Below are 19,265 nucleotides of genomic sequence, written 5' to 3'. Positions count from 1 at the left end.
GCGGCAATGACCCGTCCCGGGGTTCCCTCCTCCTGCGATGGGGCTATGAGGAGCCTCACCTGGGCAGAGGGCTCAGCTCCGGGGTGTGCGGCCATCAAGAAACCTCGTTAGAGGCCTCGCCTGGGTGAGGCCCCTTTGGACCGGGGGAGGTCTGCGAGCGGGTACCGGGGTGAGCGGAGCCGCCTGCCCGTTGCAGACCGGCGGTTCTCAGCCCTTAGCGGCCGCCGCGCAGTCCGCAGCCGTTCCGCGGCACCCGCCTGCTGCGGACGCGGCCCTTAACGCGTGTCTCAGCGCTGGGATGCCGGTGCCTGCGTTCCCCTCGCTGCAGCCGCGGCGGGGCCGGGCTCGGCTTTCCCGCTGCCCGGGGCTCATACGGAGGCCGCGGAACGACGGCGGCGGGGCCCGCGTTGCCGCAGGGGCGCTGTTGGGACGGACCGGTCGGGTGCAGCGCAGCCATGGCCGCCGGGCCCCGTGTGCTCAACGTGAACGTGGGGGTCCTGGGCCACATCGACAGCGGGAAGACGGCGCTGGCGCGGGCGCTGAGCACCACCAGCTCCACCGCCGCCTTCGACCGGGCGCCGCAGAGCCGGGCGCGGGGCATCACGCTGGACCTGGGCTTCTCCTGCCTGCGCACCGCTCTGCCGCCGCAGCTGGGCCCGGGCCCCGGCGAGCTGCAGTTCACGCTGGTCGATTGTCCCGGGCACGCCTCCCTCATCCGCACCATCATCGGCGGTAAGGGGGGAGCTCGGGCCGGGCCCCGGGGGCTCGGGTGCCGGGGGAGGGCTGGGGCGGAGGTCGGGTTCCCACGGGTCTGCTGCCTTTGCCGCACTTTGTGATTCCCCAAGTAAAAGAGCGATTCCCGTGCAAAAGCGGTTGGTAAATGTGAGCGTTTTGGGGTTTCTTATGCTTACTCGGGGAAAAAAAGTTCAATGTATACAGAGACCTCGTTTGTGCCATTAAGGGCAATGCGAATGTCTGGTTTCTCACTTGTTTAAAGCTGTCACGCTTTGATACTCCCCGTGGTTGAGCGCTGTGGTGCGCTCTCTGAGCGCGCTTGTGCTGCAGCTCTGCAGAGCTTGGGCAGCTCTAGCACGATGACCTTCTGTTTGGAAGGAATGTTGTGGCTTTTAGTGACTTTCCCGTCCAGTCTTCGTAGGTGATGTCAGAAGGTTAACGTGGTTTGCATTAGAGCTCATTTACAGTGAGCTCATATCGCATGGAACGAGGTAACACCTCCCCCTTCCACCTCTAAAAGGAATGGAGAGGGGGTTGGTGCTTGGCTGAAGGTGTAAGAGTGGCACTTTGCAGGCTGCTTTTAGCTCTCTCGGGTGGATAAACCGCAGGTACAGGCGCCCTGGTAGTGCCTGTGCTGCAGTGCGTGTGGCTTCTCAGATGCAGTGAGGTGCAGGCCACGTTGCTGCTCGCGAATGAGCCCCCTTTGGGGTTATTTGTTAGTAGTCGATGTGGTGTTAGTGTTCCTTTTGCACAGGATAACAACCATTTACTTATCGCTTTCGCCAGCAGCGAAGCGCCCGGTGCCGCCCGTCGGCGCGTACCCACAGGGAAGGGGAGGCGAGGCGAGGCTGGGTGCTCCCTTCCCCGAGCCCGGGGTCTTTTAAGGTGCTTTTGTTCTTTAGCATCGGCGCTCAATCTGCAGTGGCCGAGCACTTGATTAGCCTCTAAAGAACAGAGTTTACTTTGGCAAAGGTTTCTTGGATGTGCTGACCTACTTGTAGTTAGACATTCCTTTCTGCCAGCAACAGCTCATGTGAGCGGGGTGAACTTCCTCATGAAGAGGACATGAGAAAACTTTGAAAACCAGCTCCTTTTTTATTTATCACTTTAACGCTTATCTGGGGTGATTGGTTAATATAAAGGCTTCGTGTTGTTTCCCATAGTTTTTGTGAAGGACTTCAAAGCGTTTAGTCCCAGATGGCCTCATTGGTTGAATCAGTTATTCAGATTTCCTTATTGATAGGCTGTGCTGGGAGCAGAAAAGATGTGGCCAGTGGACCAGACTTAGATGAGTTTCCTTCCCAGCAAAAGTGATTTTTTTACAGGTGGCAATTCAGACACATAAGCATGTTAAATTCACTTAGTTCCAGCTCTATCAGATTATGTATCTTGGTGGAAACATTTGATTAGCATGGTATACTGCAAGTCTATGTATTGAGTGGTAGAGAAATACTAGAGTTAGAAATTCCAGTTTTCTGCTTGATGGCAAATGTGTATCTTGATAGTGGATTCCTTTTTGGTTTTACTACCAGATTTAAAAGGGGAAACCTTGATGATGAAACCTCATCTATGCCTGTGGGACTCTAGATGCTTACACTTTTAGTGTGGTTTGGTGAAACTTGAACTGAAGTAAAGCATATCTTGTGTAGCGGGATACATCCTTTGGTAGGCAGGTGTCAGGATTTCCGTATTGCCAGCTTTTCCAGCTCTTCAGAAATGGAAAGCTGGGCCTCCCAGGTAATGAACTTGGAAAAACTCGATTGTTTTCACCTGCTTCCTGATCACGAGCATTCAGGGTTCACCATTCCAAGCATTTTCTTTGCAATCAGATTTGCTGCTACTTTTTTCTTTTCGATGGAATCTGTGATCTCTGTGTTACTGCAGATTTTCTCTATATAAGGCTTTTAAGTTTTAAGTGCAAAGTGCTTTATTCGCCTATATTTATTCTGCATCTCCGATCTCTCGCACCTCTCTAAAACGCTGCTTTTCTGACATCAAGTCCTGCAGTGGCTCCTCTGTCTTTTCTGTGCTCCCACAGTGCTCTAAGGGTTAACTCCTTTGCTGTACAAAGCTGATAAATCTGCTTATGGATTAAATAGTATTATTTACCATTCTTTAACATATTTCTGTAGCTAATTCTTGACGTGGTTTTTTTTCACTGCTGCCTCTAGTATTACATTTTTGTCATGCTATGCCAGGTAGCACTTGACCTTGCAAATACTTCTGACAGTCACTCACAAGATGCTTATTTCGTGTCAGTACGTTAGGATAAAATGAATGCAGAATATTTGAGCAGTAACCAAATGGAATGGAAAATGGAAGTCGTATTTCATCCTGTGTGGCAACATTTTTCTTGCAAAGCTTGTCCTTGAAAACAAACCGTATCAAATGTACAATCACAAGATGGTTGTTTTTTGCTTTACCTGCATGCAGGGAATTGGAAATGCTGCACGGTTCCCCCCAGATGCTTTTCCAAAGTTTTAGCTGGAAGGTGACAGTCAAGGTTGGAAGGGAATAAATGACTTGCTCTGTCATGACTTTAAACCATGCTGGTTTATTCTTCAGCAGCAGTTGTCTATGTGTCTGCTGTGGCAGGAAGGTATTAAGTCATTGTGGATAGCTGTATGGCTTGGGCTGTGTCATGTATTTCTTTTTGCCTTATGCTTTTGAACATCAAGAGCAAAACTATTTCTCAGTAACTTCAAGCCTTTACCCATCTTCTAGCAGGGTCTTGTCTATCATGTACCAGACAGCACAGTAAATACTGTATTTATAGCTGTTCGTAGATGACTTGGTAAGCAGAGAAGACAAACCTGAATAACTGAATTTTAGGAGTCAATGCTTTAGCTTGGCACAAGCCCTAAGAAATGCCCACAGTAGCTTTATGCTTGCCTTCTGTACTGAAGGAATGACCACAAAATTCAGTGCTGTTATTTTTATAGAGTGGTATTTTGTTAATGTTTCACACCAGGATGGGGTAGTTTCTGACACGGTTTTACAGGGTTTTATAAGCTCCTGTCTGTTACATTTCAGCATGCTTATCTACCACAAAGCTCATGTTAACGTCACTCACTGAAGTAAGACAAGAGTTGCTTTTACACTTGCTTTCTGCAGACCTGTGCCTGCGGTGGGGTCTGGAGCGGTTTCTCAAACCAGTCCAGCAGCAAGGGGTGCCCGCAGAGAGGTTCTGTGAGTTCATCTGCCAGGAGAAATTCAATCCCCAGATTTCATTTTCAGACTGCTTTGTGGAGCAAAGTAGTTTAAGCAGCAGCAGATTTTTTTCTGTGCTGGTGGCTCATGTCATGGCCGGGGAAGGGTCAGCACCCAAACCCAGCAGAACTCGGTTACCCCCTCCCAACTTCCCCACGCAGCCAGGGGTGCTGCAGTGTTTGATTTAGGTGAGTTGTTGTCAGCTGCCCTTCATCTCTTTGATTTTGAGATGGGTCCTCAAAAGAACTTCTAGAACTTCTAGAAAAACTTCTTCCCCCCCCCCCCCCCCCACCCCGTGAAGTTCAAAGGAGCGAGTAGCCTCATAGGGTTTTATTTGGAAAGCTACTGCTTGACCCTGGTTGTCTAAACTGGGAAGGGGGTGGAATTCTGCCCAAGTTGTAGTTTTGTAATCCTTCTGCCTGTCTGAACCTTCGACCTCTTCGCTCTATAACTGGAGCTTCATTGTCACCATTTGTCCCTGCAGGTCCTTCAAAGCAAGCTGCCTTGCAAGTGTCTGTTTCCACTTTGCTGCCGTGTTCTCCTAAGGAAGGGTATTAATTCATACCTGATACATCGCAGGGGCCGAGACTTTTGAACTCGCACGAGAGCTTGGGGAGGGGGAAATGAGCGTAGCGAAAGCAGGTCTTGCTGATGCAAATGAGTACAATGAAAACAGTCTTGGGAGATCAAGGGGGCTGTGGTCTCGCTACCAGTGTTCAGACTCGGTCAGATGCAGGTTATTTGTAAGATTAATAAAGCACAACCCTCTCCTCCCTAGTTTCTATCACAGATGAGTTGCTTTGCTGAGTTTGTTGTAAGCTTTTAAGGGGGTTTGTGAGCTTGGGGTTACCTTTGCGTTACTGTCGTGAGAATACACTTCTATTGGTGTGAACTTCTACTTCTTGATACCTTTGTGAGTCATAGAATCAGATGCGTTGGAAAAGAGCCTTAAGATCATGAATTCCAGTTGTTCTCCCCAGCACTGCCAAGGCCATCACTAACCCATGTCACTGAGGGCCTTGTCAATGCTGTGAACGCTTCCAAGGATGGTGATTCTACCACTGCCCTGCACAGTGTGTTCCAATGTGTGACTGCCATTTCAGTGAGGAAACGTGTCCTCATCTCGAATCTAAGCCTCCTCTCACTCAGCTTGAGGCTGTTTCCTCTTGTCCTGTTGCTTTTTACTTGGCAGAAGAGACCAGCTATGTCCTGGCTTCATCCTCCTGTCAGGTAGGTATAAGCAGGTAGAAGATAGGATTGTTCTTCTTGTTTCCATTCCAGGTGAGTGAACAGGTAGTTTCATAGTTTTAGGGTGTGTATATGGGTGACTTACATTTATGTGGAGGCCTCTTGCTGTTGAGTGGATGCGTGGAAGGAAAACCTGTGCTTCCCTGGAGGAAAGAGTGCATTGGGTGGTTCGGTGGATGCTGTTCTGGTCAGAGAGATGTGATGGAGAGTCTTGAGGACTTTGGCTGCCAGTTTGAAGTGAGAATAACATAATAATGAACCTTTTCTGGTGGGGAAAAAAATGCTTACATACAACTCTCATGTAATTCCTATTCACAAGCCTCACTGTAGTGATTGGTGGTGTGGAATGAGAGTACTCATGGACTGAGAGAGTTCAACTAGCGCTGGTGGGGATGTTTTCTAAACCCTATTAAACTTGTTGGGGTTGTGGTGCTTGGAAATTGCTGACATGGCTTTGTATTAAAAATGCAAATAAAGCTGTAAATGAAAACCCTTTTCTCTTGAAATTGAAACAGTGTCATAACTCACTGTGAGCAATTGGGCTGGTGCCTGATAACTTCTCTGATGAATTAAAGGAGTATTTTTGTTGCTATTTTGAAGCAAAAGCCACGTTTTAAATTGAGCTATGCATAAAGAAAAGGGAGCTGGTACGAAAGTATTGCTGCTCGAAAATCCCCTTCCACAGCCCCCAAAGTGCAGCTCCGGCTCCTGGGCAGCGCAGTGCACAAGAGGGCAGTGTCTGCTCACGCTGTGGATGCTGGTGGTTAAGTCCTCAGGATAGCAGGTCAGCCTGGGTGAGTGACCTTCCTTTGAATCCAAACGGGATTAGGTAGAGGATTTGGAACACAACTGCGGCTTAATTTTCCCGTTCCTAAAGCAAATATCCTCTGTGTTTTAAGGAAGGTTAGTCCTGTTTCATCTGCAGCGCGAATAGTGCCTTTTAGACCTTAAGCAATAACAACAACGTATGGTGTGTTGTTACACATTACATGAGATCAAGTACCACAGGTGAGATGAAACAGCTGGTTTTCAACCATATAGAAATGGCTGGGTTTTAATTTTATATCTATGGAAAGTTATCTATATATTAAATAAATATATATATTTAACCTGTAAAGCAGTCAGCAATGTGAGAACTGTGGAATTTGGTGTACACGTTATTTCTTAACCCAACTCCCCTTACAGTTTAATAACTGAGCAAAAGCATGGTAGTTGTCCTCTATCTGTTTTGAAGCACTTCTGTGCTATATGGAGTTTGTTGTGTGAGATTGAGTAGAATGAAGCTTGGGTTTGTGTGTGTACCAGGGTGCTTTAAAATTGTAGTCCTCACGTGGAATTTGTATCGTAACCTTAATGGTTCTAACTTTCTATTTACTTATGCTTCTGATTTCTGTGTGTATTAATGCTTTTTTGAGTGATATGCTCCAAGATTCCTCTACTTGGCTATTACAGTTTCTATTCTATGCTCTTGTCTGCCTTTTTGACTTGAAGCTTATCTCCCCACTGATGTTCTACGGGTCCAAACCCCTCCCGAATGATACATCAAACTCTGAAGTAATAACAGCATAGTGGAAGAGTCTTTCTTTTCTGGCTTGAAAAGAAGGAAAAGAGCCATTATCTTCTGATTTCAGAAGTTATAATGAATAATCTTACTCCCTTCTTGTTAAAATCCTTCAGAAATGCTGTTTCCTGTGGTCAGTTAAAAAACAAACCCCTTTAATTGTGCGTATCTTGTTGTGGAGGTGTGATTTATGGTTGAATTCTCAATCATAAACGTAGGTTGCAAACAGGAGTGGCTGAATGGAGCAGTGTTTGAATGTGAAATTGTCTCTTACTAATACAGGAGCATCTTTCTCCGCAGCTTTGGAGCGGTTGTGTGCATACTTGTATACAACAAAATTGTGCTAATTCACAGTTGTTATTTGACACAAACTTGACAGCTTCTCAGGAAAACAGAATAACCAAGCCCTGTAATGGTGCTGACTGAGCCTGTTTTGATCATTCTTTCTATTGATTTAAAAACAGGATTTCTTTGTTCCATCATACTGTGTGCAAGCATTCATCAAATAACCACATGCCCTTTCATTTCATTTTTGCTTCATATTTCTCCTTGCTTGAAATTATCTTGTAAGCTGTCTGGGAGAGTGGTCAAGCTTTATTAATCCATTTTTAGATGCTTTTAAATACTGGCTAATGCAATGAAGCCTTATAAATGCCTTCATAAAATGTAGAACAACTTGCTGTAAATGCGAAGCGCGTTTATAGTTAAAATTACCCTCGTCAAAATGAATTTAAAGGACGTTTTTCAAAGCAGCATTTTTCCTGATGATGGGTATGTTTGCTTGCTAAGTAGTCCAGTTTAGCAATCCAGTGATCTGCTAATCACCAAACCGGCTTCTGAAGGTTCAACTGTATTTGTTCTACAGCTCTGCTTAGGAGTTGCCTTCAATTAGTAGGTGCTAGATATAAATTGAATGGTATGTTGCTTATGTCTAGAACCCACTTTTGACAGCTGGCTTGGCATGATGGAGCCATGGACTTGGCTTCCTTAATTTTTCCTCTGTTTTTATGGTGTTTGCACTAGAAGTGATAATGTGTTCTCTGGTGACTGTTGTGAGGTGCTGTTTATCACCCCCCCCACCCCGAGAAGCAAAATGCAGATGGAAATATCTGGGATGTAATTGGAAAGCAGATACAGGACAGGTCCTCTGGCAAAGCCAACAAACCAACCCCAGCACTGGTCGTGGTAAAGCCCATTCAGTGAAATAAGAAGTCGTTTCTCTGCTTGGCAGCTTGTTTTCTGTCTGGGCACCCTGGAGTTGGCCTGGCAAGCTGGAAAGCAGGGATGCATGTTCTGTGGTGGTAATTTCCAGCTGGATTCTTGAGCGTGTTGTGTTCTGTGGGACACAGCTCATAACAGAGCAAACTGAGTGAGAGCTCCAGCAAGGACAGGCTGGAGCAGCTCATGTGATAGCTGTGATTGCAAAGATACTGTGCGTTCTGCCAGAGAATATTCTGTGCTAGCTGTAAAATCCAGATGAAATAGCCATTCAGAAGTGCTTCCTTTAAACTGTTAGCTTCCAAAAAGAGTTGCAGGCTAAATAAATATCAATAACTCATATTTCCCATCTCCTTATTGGTTATTCTACTAAAATGTTCTTGCACAGCCTATCTAATCTGTTCAAGTGAACATGAAATGGTTAGTGTTGGCTTCCAGTTTGAATTATGATCTCTGTTTCACACTTAAGCTGATTAATACTGCATTAGATTGTAATTATCAGCATTACCAGCACTACAAGTGGTGGTGACCAGACAAACAAATGTATATATGGATGGTGAATGTAACAGCAGAATGAGTTTGTGAATAGTGGAAGGAAAGGAAATGGAATAGAGAGGATAGCTTAAACAGAAATGAATTGTGTTCAGGAGCGTTATGGGGGTAAAGGATGATGAGCAGGAGTAAGAAATCCAGATTTGAGGCCAGGCTAAGAATTCAAATCCTTCACCTCTGGTTCCAGAGAAGAGAGGATTCGTTTGGGCTTATGATTTTGTTTAAAAACATCTGATTTTACTTCATGCCATCGAAGGACCCTGAAGGTTTTGTCCACTGCAGATCAGCTTTTTCTGCAGCCCCAGCAAAGTTCTTGCCATCTGTGCCAAAGTTTTCCTTTGTTTTGGGTCTTGCATGCCAACTGTACACTGCATCTAAATAAGAATAGCTCCTACATGCACATCTCTTTAATGATGGATTAGTTCAGCAAAGTTTCACCTGCTTTTTCTTTCCGTCAGATGTGTTGTAGAGCAGGTGAGCATATTTTACAAACGATTCCTGTGTATATGTAAAACTTGAAATGGTTTTTGAGAAGCTGTTGGGTTAAGGAGAAGCTACGGAAGTGTCTGAAAATCGATAGAACTATCCAATTACATTAACCAGAATAGGCAAGGGGGAAGTGTCTTCTGTCATAGATGTTTATTCATGCTTAAATCTACTTTTCTGAAAGACTTCCCTTCCCACAGCGCTACTTTGGAGGGGAACGTTTCCAAAGCATGCAAAAACTGCAGTTCAGAGAAAGAAACAAAATTGTTGTAGTTTTTTAGGCTCAAGAAGAGGGGGAGGGAAAATGGTTTCCTTGTATTTGCCCGTGCTGTTGGATGGAAGACAAAGCTTGGTCTCTCTTGCTGACTAATGTCATCATCGAGGCATTTTTTTCTCCCACAGAGCAATTTTGTCTCCATTGAGACCCCCACAGCCATTGGCAAGACCATGGCCTGAGATTAAATCTCATGCTTGGGTGAAATTCTAATGACTGTAATTGTTTCCTCTTTTTAAGTCTGTGGTCCCCTCATCAAAGGGTGATGCGGAAATTATGCATTTATGTTGTAAAAAGGGAGGTCATGATTACCTGAACCTGTGGTTGACTTGGGGGGATTCTGTGTCGTGTTCTGGCAGTGGTTATCCATGCTGACATTCTAGGATGTGAAATGATTTAAAGTGTGGCTGAGATGATGCATGTAAGGGAATAGAGCATGTTAGTCCTGCCTGGGGTGCATGCTGCTTGCTCAGCTGTCACCCGCTCTTGGATGATCCCCATCCCTCAGGGAGCCGCAGCCACTCTTGTGTTTCCAGCATCTGTTGGAATAGGAGAGAAGGAAAAGTAAATGTGGGTCGAGGTAGGTTTCTGTGAATGATCTGTTCCGAGGGTAAGGTCCTAACCTGGTGCAGCCAAAAAGCAGTGCTGGACTCATCTCTCTCCCAAGCTGTAAAGGGCTTCTTTCACCAAGTGTTGTGTTCACCTTCCCGTTGCAGTGTTTGCTAAAGGTGATCAGTATCTTAGGGATTGCACCAGTGTGGTAGCGTTGGCTGTGGAGGAGCCGAATGCAAGTGTGAAATGTAGAATCCCAGACTGGTTTGGGTTGAAGGGACCTTAAAGCTCATCCAGTGCCACCCCCCTGCCATGGGCAGGGACACCTTCTACTGGACCAGGTTGCTCTGAGTCCCATCCAGCCTGGCCTTGAACACTGCCAGGGATGGGGCAGCCACGGTGTCTTTGGGATATGAAAAAGAATTGCACACAGTTTTATAGAGGTACTTGCCTGATCCTGCAAAATTGGGCTATGCATGGTGTTGCTGATGGATGGAAAAAAAATCACAAACATTTTGTGTTGTTTGACTTTACTGTGCTTTTCGATATGTATGCAACTGTAGAACCATATTCTCCTCTAAGATGTTTGAGCAATTACAACAAAATCACTTGCTGTGCATTAAGTACAAGCTTTTTTGAGTTTGTACCCTAACTTATTAGGTATCCTTGAAAGACATCCAGAAGAACTGACTAGGGAGCTTTTCATCAGAGAGTAAGCAGAATGGTTCAAAGAGTACTTAAAATTGAGCATCCAGGCCGCATTTAAAGACTAAAGAAACAACAAAACATTGTCATTCTTAGAAGCACTCTGCATCAGAATCTTCTCTCTGATCTCGGCACGATGATGAATGTTCAGTTTAGAGTACTACAAAGTACAACAGCAAATAACCCCTGGGTGTCAGCAGTGCTGTTCACCGAAGGGAAAAGCCTTGGGTGTGAAGCACTGAAACTTCAGCTGCTGTCTGGCAATATTAAAACTTGAAATAGTGTGATAATATACCTCATTTGAAAAACTCCTTAAAGCCAGAAAGACAGGTTTTTACACTGAAATTATATATAAAAAACTATATATATTATATGTATTATATTATTATATATATGCATGTGTCTATATGGGTATAAATAAAATCCTTACTGAAAGAACCTTGAAATAGTTGTTGATAATATTTACCCTTATGTATGGATGTTTCCCTGTCACTGAGCTCTGCCTCTGCTCTCTGGTGTGCATTATGGTACCCAGTAATGTGCTTGGTTTTCTGTCCAGTATGGCCATTGAACTGGAATCCCTTTTGGGATGAGATTTGCTGCTCTCTGGTGCTGTATAGTGCATCTCGGGGCAATGTAAGAGGTGCCTGGTTCTACTGACCTGACCAAGCTTTGCATGGTGAAAATAAATCCCTGTTTGGTCAAGCCATAGCTGAAAATGCAGTCTTTACAGCAAGGCCATCTCGAGATGCTAGTTCACTCCTGAGCTGGGTCCACCAACAGCTTGTGGCTGGGTGTTTTTGCATGATGTGTCCCTAAATGTGTTTCTCTGCTTGGAAGCTTTATTTACTGTAGGAGACAGTTGTTTGTTCTGGTAATAGCCAGTGCTGCATTCGTGGTGTTTGGTGTTTTCTTTGTTGGAACTAAAAGGCAAACAAATCAACTGTGGAAATAAATGTAACTTTTGGTTATTAAACACGAGCCCCGCTGGCCTTTCCCTCACTGACCCTGCACGGAGAAACCAGCCAGTCCTGGACTGGCCTCAAAGAGCAGTTTGGAAACGTGGCCAGATTGATGCAGTCCTCACAAGTTATTTTGGTTGCTGTTCTTACTTCTCTGCCTTTTGAATTTTAAAGGTCTTCATTTTTGTCTCAGTAAGACAATGGTAAATCAGAGCTGGGAAAACTGTAGGTCTCATAAGGTGATACCAGATTTGTGGACTTTTTTCGTGTTCTCATGTATAATTGAGTCAATCCCAGGTAAAACCTGAATTAACCCATGTGATGTGTAAATCAGTTGACGCTTTCAGAGCTGATGCATACTGTTTCAAACTGTTCTTTCATGAGCAAACAGGTTTAAACAGAAGAGTTAAAGGAAATTCTGAGCTTAAGCTGCCTGCTATTTATTTTAGCAGCATGGGATATTTCAGCAGCATTCTCACTTTGTATTGGAGAGCCAACAACTTCATAGCATCTCCAGTGCAACTGTAGTTACTGTTTTTATTGGACGCTGAAAAACATCAGGATATGTTTTGGGCCTGTTGTTGTTCTGTTTGGAAGCTGTTCTACTTTCTGTGAAAGATGGGTACTTTTGGTCCAAGTTCCCTTTTACACAGTGTTTGTTCAGAAGTGGAATAAATGAGTTCTATGCATGAGGACTGTATTTCTGCAGACAGAGAGGATGCTACAGTGGGGGCTGCTGTTGCCTAACAAACTAAATCATTTAGGGGTCAGAAGCACGGTGCAGCGTAGATGTAGTAAAAGCAGCCAAGAGCAGCTCAGCTGAACAATACATTTACCATAACCAGAGGGTTGTGTGCTGGACGGTCATGATTCACATACAGGATGCTGGGGCACTCAGAGTTGGCTAATGTAACTTTGTAGTGGGTCAGCAAAATAGCCCATGAAGGCAGTTTTCCCAAGTTAAATATATGTGGAAAATACCGTTTGCTGCTAAGTGGTACTGATTGCTGCGGAGTATGAAATGCACCACTTGTAATCTCTCTTCCTACTTCTTTTAGCTCTGAGTAACCAAAAAAAAAATGGAGCTTTAATCACCACGGCTGTATTCTTTCTTGGTGATTTCAGCATTTCATTAAGCAGTGATTACTACTCTCCAATTATGCATTCATTTATCTTAGCGGTGCTTTTACAGTCAGAGATAGTGTTGGTTTATTGGATTTGGCTGATGCCTAGCAATTTCAGCAGATGGTTTTTTCTTGGCATGTAAGAACATGCAAGAAAGCAGCAGAGAGGGTTTGAGAGCCTTGGCATTGCTTGTGATGATAATCTTACCTGATCTTTCTTGGAGAAAAGGGGAAAACGCAAGGGGTTTTGTGCCTTGGGACCTCTAGAACTTCTGTTCCGAGGTCCATCTCCAGGCTTTGTGTTGTCTGGAATTTAGGGGCTCATGGTTCCCCTCTTCCAGGTGCAGGAGAATAAGCAGTGTCAGGGTCTGAGCTGGAATCTTGTAGTTAGAATGGGGTTTTCCCTGTCTTCATAAGCTGGCAGTTTCACAAATGAATTAAAAGATCATTTTTCCTTAAGGGAAGTGGGGGAGAAGGAAAAGAGGAGGGATGGTGCAGGGGGAAATGGGGTTGAAGGGTGATTTCTTGGTACTTCTATGTTGCTCTTTCCTGTATGAGTAAGAGGGAGGTGAAAAGGATCTCAACACTGTTAAAAGCTGCCCTTGTTAGATAGAAAACATTCTATCCTGATGCCTATCCCAGCTTTAAATCTGGGTAGGCACTGGTGGCCTGGAGAGGTGGAGTGGTTTGTGGCAGGGGTGTAGGGTTATTGATAACCCACCTTTGCTTTGCTTCTGTTTGTTTCATGGGTTTTGTTTGTAGGTTTTAAGATGATGCATGGGGTTTGTTTCCATGCTGAACAGCATGCAAATGGAGTTTCCAGTTCCTTATAGGACTGAAATGAAACAGGCTGCTTTGCCCAGTGCTGCTGCAGAGGGGGCTGAGTGTTGCTGCTGTCTCTTAGTACTGCAGATGTCAAAGCTTTCATCTTGCTGGTAAAGCCCTGCATAAACTTGTGTACTCTGAGATGCTGCGATTTAATTTTCCTTGAACCAACAGCATCAGCTCTGTGAGAAACAAATCTCATTGTACTCTTGAGTCTTGTTTTTCTGAGCGTTGGAGAAAGCTGTGTATGTTTAAAACATGGGGACTACCCCCATCCCTTGTGTGTACTTTGCTTAAGAGGACTCAAGGCAAAAGGCATATAAATGCATGCTGTTATTACTTTATTAAGGGAGGAAAAAATACCCATTTATGTGATTTGCATCTGTTTTTTTTACTTCCATGTAGACCAATCTTTAAAGACTATTCTGTTCTCTGTACCTACATCACTTACTTTTTTTCTCTTCATACACTTTATAGTCTATTTTTACGAAATAGCAAGATAATTGTTATCCTCAAAAGCAAATTAACTGTGACATTTTAAACATAATTAATAAGATAATTTATTGGAAGTTATATAAGATAATCTTTCAACAATATTTAATGTATAGTAAATTGTCAGTAAGAATATACTTGAAGTTCCTTTGTGTTTCTCTTTATTATTATATGGTTCTTCAACAGCAGTCTTCTCCATCATTTGATGTGAAGACTGAAGTGGCTAGATAACATGTGGAGCATATTTATTTAAGTTCATTTGAAATGAAAGTCTCATTCTATGTTTTCCATCCCCTGTTCTGTCCAGTGGACTGCAATTCAAGTTCTCACTGTCGGAATGTTTAATTTCTAATCTATTGTTCTCTCTGAGCCTGGGAGATACAAAGGGAAGCAAGACCTAAAGAATGTGAGAAGGAATAGTTAAGAATATAAAAACCCCCTTACACAAGACAAAGGCATTGGTGAATGGGTTTTTGAAGAGAAAAGTGTTTAATCAGTCGATATCTTTGATATACGTTTGATACCGTTTGGTATTCTTGCTTAGGAATTTCTTCTCTTGGTCACCTGAGGAATTGTGTTGTGGAGGTTGGATTAGGAAATGCCGATGATTTTGCTGGGCTCATGGGTGATTTATTTCTAGAGCCCATCCTAATGAGGCAGTGAGATGGGAGCCGAGGCAGTGAGATGGGGAGCCTGCTGCTCTTTGAATGTGTGTTGTGACTGGAGGTGCTGGTTACATGGTTCACTTTTAAGCAGTGAAATGCAGGTTTATGGTACAACATGCTTTGGAGTAGAAGCATTACAGCCTTGCACTCCATATTACGTTCTTGTTTATGCAGCAGGGTTCTTGGGCTGTTTGTTGTGTATTTCCATTGAATAACTCGAGCAGTGCCAGCATTCCTAAGAGCTGGTCACAGGAGCTTGGCAGAGTGGTGTGTATTCTGAGCAGACTTTGTTTGCTGTCGGCTTTCTTCCCACTTCCCTGGGGATGCTGTCAGCCTCTGTTTTAGCTTGAACATCTAGATTTGGGAGAGAAGTGGCTCTTGATTATCAAATGAAACACAGGAGGGTGAATATGGGATGCAGAGCTGGGATGCACTGGTCGCTCCTGTTACGCTTTGTCTTCTGGAGACTGTCTTGATCACAGAAGCACAGCTCTGGCCTTAATGAAGGTGTAGATCTTCAGTGATGTTTCTCTTAACCAAGAGATGCTACTGCTCCCAAACTTACTTAGCACAAACTACCCCTACTACTTGTGAAATGCTAGTACCCTTGAGTCAACACTTAATTTATTCAGTTGCTCATTCATCCTAATGAAAATGCTGGAGGACTTGCTCTGAATTATTCTGAACTGTGATACTTTAAGCAAGTTCTCATGCTTATATCATGTTTGAGCTGTACCATGGAACTACTGTGCAGGGTTGTGCTGAGCAAATTTGCCTTCTGAGTTTCTTCAAAATACCTAATAGGCTTCTCTCTTTAATTGTGAGGGGGTTAGAGATAACAGGATGGGGTTTGTATGTTGGTGGTTTCTATGTGTTCTCTTTGCCAGATCTACGCTCTAAGTATAAAACTTGAAGCAGTAAAATAACCTGGCTCTATCCAAAGTGAAAATGTTTGCATTATGCTGGGGAGCAACTAAATGTAGCCTGTGAGCTTTCTGGAGCCAGGGCCCTTGCTCTGTGTTCATCTGAAGTGCTGTGCACACCTGTGGCTTCGTAGCAGTGACAACTCGGAGCCTGCTTGGGTGAGCTGTGTCTGTTTGGCCTTGTGGGAATGAGCTCGAAGGGAGCTTGTGGAGTGAAGGTCCAAGCCAGGGCAAGCTTGCACCACATCTGTGTGTGCTCCTTAGTTGGTTGCAAACTTAATTCATACAAGTATCTTTTTAAATAGTAAAGTAAATAATTCAAAGCATTTGAAATATTTTTTTAAGCTAATATTCTGCGAGTGAAATGTGGAATATCTGTGTACAGCACTTACTCTGCTGCCAAACGTTGTTGTAAGATCATCTGTTTATAAATGATGATGCCTTCACTTTTTACCTTCTCGCCTATTGGTACCTTTGAAAACATTTACTCAAGCATTGCTACTGCCACTTCTCTCTGTGTGGTTATAGATCATTAAATCCCAGCCCCTCTTAATGCAGTATAAACTCTAATCTTGACAAGTATTGTGTCTAGTTTTATTTAGTAATTGAACTCTGCACTGCTTTCCTCCTTTAGAGTGCGCATCACCTTTTATAGTGGAGTTTTATTAGTTCTATGGAGAGTGTATTAATGTGAAACACAAATACCATACGACCTGTAGTATCTGGAGTGCTTTGTCATGACAGTGGATCCATCCTGGTACAGTCTGTTTTGTTCTGAAGTACTGGGATGTGGGATTTACATGACTGTTACCCCTTGGGGCTGCTCTGCAGTGAGGTGTGGATGTGGTGCAATCCCCGTCAGCAGAAAAGCAAATTAAAGGAAATACATTGTCAAAAGCCTGTCTGTTGGCCTGGCAGAAAGCATGAAATGGGACCGTACGCTCCGTAGTGGCTTCCTGGGAGAGGATTCTCTGACACAATGTTGATGTGATTCAGCGGAGCCACCACCTCTGCAGGATGCCGCTTGTTGTCATGGTGTGATACTCAATGGTTAGACAGGGCCTGATGTCTGCTGTGGACTGAAGGCGAGAGAACTGACTGCAAAATTACTCTCTATCAGAATTTGAGTGGTGACTCTGAAAGAGAAGTTACAGCCTTTGTGAATGCTGAAAACTCCCTTGAAGTGAACTGAGAACCAACTAATAGATCACTGCTTTCGTTATGGCTTCAAGTGGTAAGTTTGCAGTGGTTGTGCATGTTAAGAAGTTTCCTTGGTAGTGCACTGTTAACTCTTAAAACCTCAGCAAGAATGATTTAGCGGCAGCGTTATCTCTTCAGCTACTCTTCACCTGAAACGCATAGGTTAACAAGGCACCCAGTGCTCGGCACTGCAGCAGGGCAGGTTAACTGACTGCTGCCTACACCGTGTCCAGAAAAACTTGTTTTCCAAAATATTCCTGCTTATTTTGGCTCTGATTATTTGGGCACAGTGCAGGGAGTGAAAGTATCCCATTTCCCAGAGCCGGCATCCTTCGTTTAATTGCTTGGCATTGATTTGTTGTAGAGATTTCTTTCTTTCCGTGTGCTGTACTGCTATTGCTGTGTGGTGATGCAGGTGCTTGAAAGAAAACTGGGCATGGAAACTGAGATAGTTTGCAGGGTGTCAGCAGAAATAACAGCGCATCAGTTTCCTGTGGTTCTGTTACAGAAATCAAGAGTCTTGCATCAAAATCAAGAGTCTTGCGTCAAAACCAGGGCTCCCCATGCACCAAAGTACAGAAGGTTCTTAAACTAAGTGACCTGAGGCAGTCTGTCTTTTTTAGCTTCCCACTAGATATTGGTAGCTCTTAATCATTCTAGATGGATCTGCTTGACAGAGAAGTAGAGCTCTAGTTGAAAGTGTGAGATGTGTAGGGCTTTGAGCTGAAAGAGGCATGTTTGTCACTGTTGTAGTGGTTTCTTTCTTTGTTCCTTATTCTTCCTCCTCTGTTTGATTGTTAATGGCAGTGAGATTTGCCCTTCCTTGACTGACACTCTCACACTCTATCCATAGCATTCTGTCAGCGCAGGTGATAACCAAGCGTTTCTGAGCTCTACAGCCTTGATGCCATTCCGCATTTCCTTCTGGGCAAGCTGTCATGGCTCCTGGTCAAAGCTGGGGTTCCCTGTGAGAACAACTCCTTGACCCTTTGTACTTTGTACAGTATCCGCCTGGCAGGCGGACTCTGGAGCCGGTGTCTGGAATGCGTGTCTAATGCCTTCCACTCGGACCTCAGTCCCATTCCATAATGTTAGCTTTAATTGGCTGCTTTTAAACTTTCATGTACAATTTGGTTGTACACAGTGAATTACCACCCTCTGCGCCTTTTCCTGAGAGCAAGAAACTAGAACCCAGACTGTGCTTTCTCTTGCTGCCTTTCACTGTTGCTCTTGAGCTCTTTTAGAGACAGCACTGGTCCTACCAGTGTGCTTCTGTCAGAGGATAGAAACTAGCGTGTTTTTCTCCTGTGATGTCCCAGAGATGTACCTTTAAACATTGCTTTGTATTTTTGGGCTGACTTCTGCATTGGAAAGATTAACAAGAATTAGTATTTCTTGTCCAGTTTAGTAACTGTCACCTAACTCTGAGCGTGGCTTGATATATCCAGCGGGTCCTCCAAGAGCGTTTTGGGTTTTTCATGTATTTTAATTTACTTGTTTGTGCATATGAGACCGTCTGGACAGAAGCAGTTGTATAATGAGGTTTGTCTTTGCGATGTAAGAATGCCTTTGTTGGAGCTTCTGAATTGTCAGAAGGTATGGTACGGGCAGAATGATGGTCTCTGTTCACAGGTTTCATCTAGGCTTGACTATTTAATCAGAGCATCGGCAGAAGCTGTTTTTGAGGAAGGGTTAGTTTAGTTCCATGAGGAAAAGTAAGTTGGCTGTGCCGTGTACAAAACAAATGGTGCAGCTCAGGCCAGTGATGAGTCTCTGTTCGTACTTGGTATGAGACAGTAAAACAAAGCCTGCCTTTATCCTCCGCACCGCTGCTCAGCTCATGTTTCGGCTTTTCCTTTCCCCTCCCTCTCTGACATGAGCTCTGTCTGTCTTCCCTTTGCTAAGCAGACAGCAGCTCTCCACACTAGTTTTAATCTCCACAAGGTGCCCGGTGGCTGATGATGCAAACGTGTTGCATCCACAAAGAGGGCTGCTGGCTGAGCATTCCAAGTGGGATGGTTTTGGTCCAGGAGCAGTGCGTTGTGGCCACTGGTGCCTTGCTCCGCAGTGGGGCTGCTTTGGGCTGGAGGCTGCATTTCACTGCCTCCTGTTCTGTGCCTCCCTCTTCCCCAAGATGTTGTGGCTGGGAGCCTCATGGCTTGAGATGAAAGAGCCTGTTGTCTTGTTGAATTATCTCCTCCCTGTCTATGGTTAAAGCAAAGCTGGCAGGTAAAAAAGCTACAGTAAAACAAAAGCTCCGTTATAGTAATGTCTTAGGCTAGATTAGAGTGAAACTGAAAGCACGAGCTAATGTTGTTTTACGTTTTTAGATTGCTTGTTTACCTGTTTACATTGGCGCTTGGCAATGGAACTGGACTCGTGTTCAACTTCAGATGGGTTCGTGGGCACCCACAGAAATCTGTTCACTGAACTAAATCATGATAAGTATTTCCCCTTTTAAGAAATGCTTAGGATTTATCCCCCCACCCTTTTAGATTAAAAATTGTGAATTAAAAATATGAAATCTTAAAAT

At 44.3% G+C, this 19,265-nt stretch overlaps 1 protein-coding gene across 1 annotated transcript in view; it reads left to right on the top strand.

Annotated features, from left to right (window-relative positions):
• The first annotated feature begins 359 nt into the window (after nt 1-359).
• Nucleotides 360-19,265, top strand: part of EEFSEC (eukaryotic elongation factor, selenocysteine-tRNA specific) — a 102,197-nt gene continuing 83,291 nt past the window's right edge. The window contains exon 1 of the mRNA XM_061456058.1: nt 360-732. Coding sequence (XP_061312042.1) covers nt 456-732 — 277 coding nt within the window. The 5' untranslated portion in view covers nt 360-455. The remainder of the gene's footprint in view (nt 733-19,265) is intronic.

Source organism: Pezoporus flaviventris, unplaced genomic scaffold, assembly GCF_033815535.1.
Source record: "Pezoporus flaviventris isolate CSIRO_AGI_PZ_B2104156 unplaced genomic scaffold, CSIRO_AGI_Pfla_v1 ptg000021l, whole genome shotgun sequence".
NCBI lineage: Eukaryota > Metazoa > Chordata > Aves > Psittaciformes > Psittacidae > Pezoporus > Pezoporus flaviventris.
The sequence above is the reverse complement of the archived record's forward strand: the minus strand, read 5'-3'. Positions and strand labels throughout refer to the sequence as shown.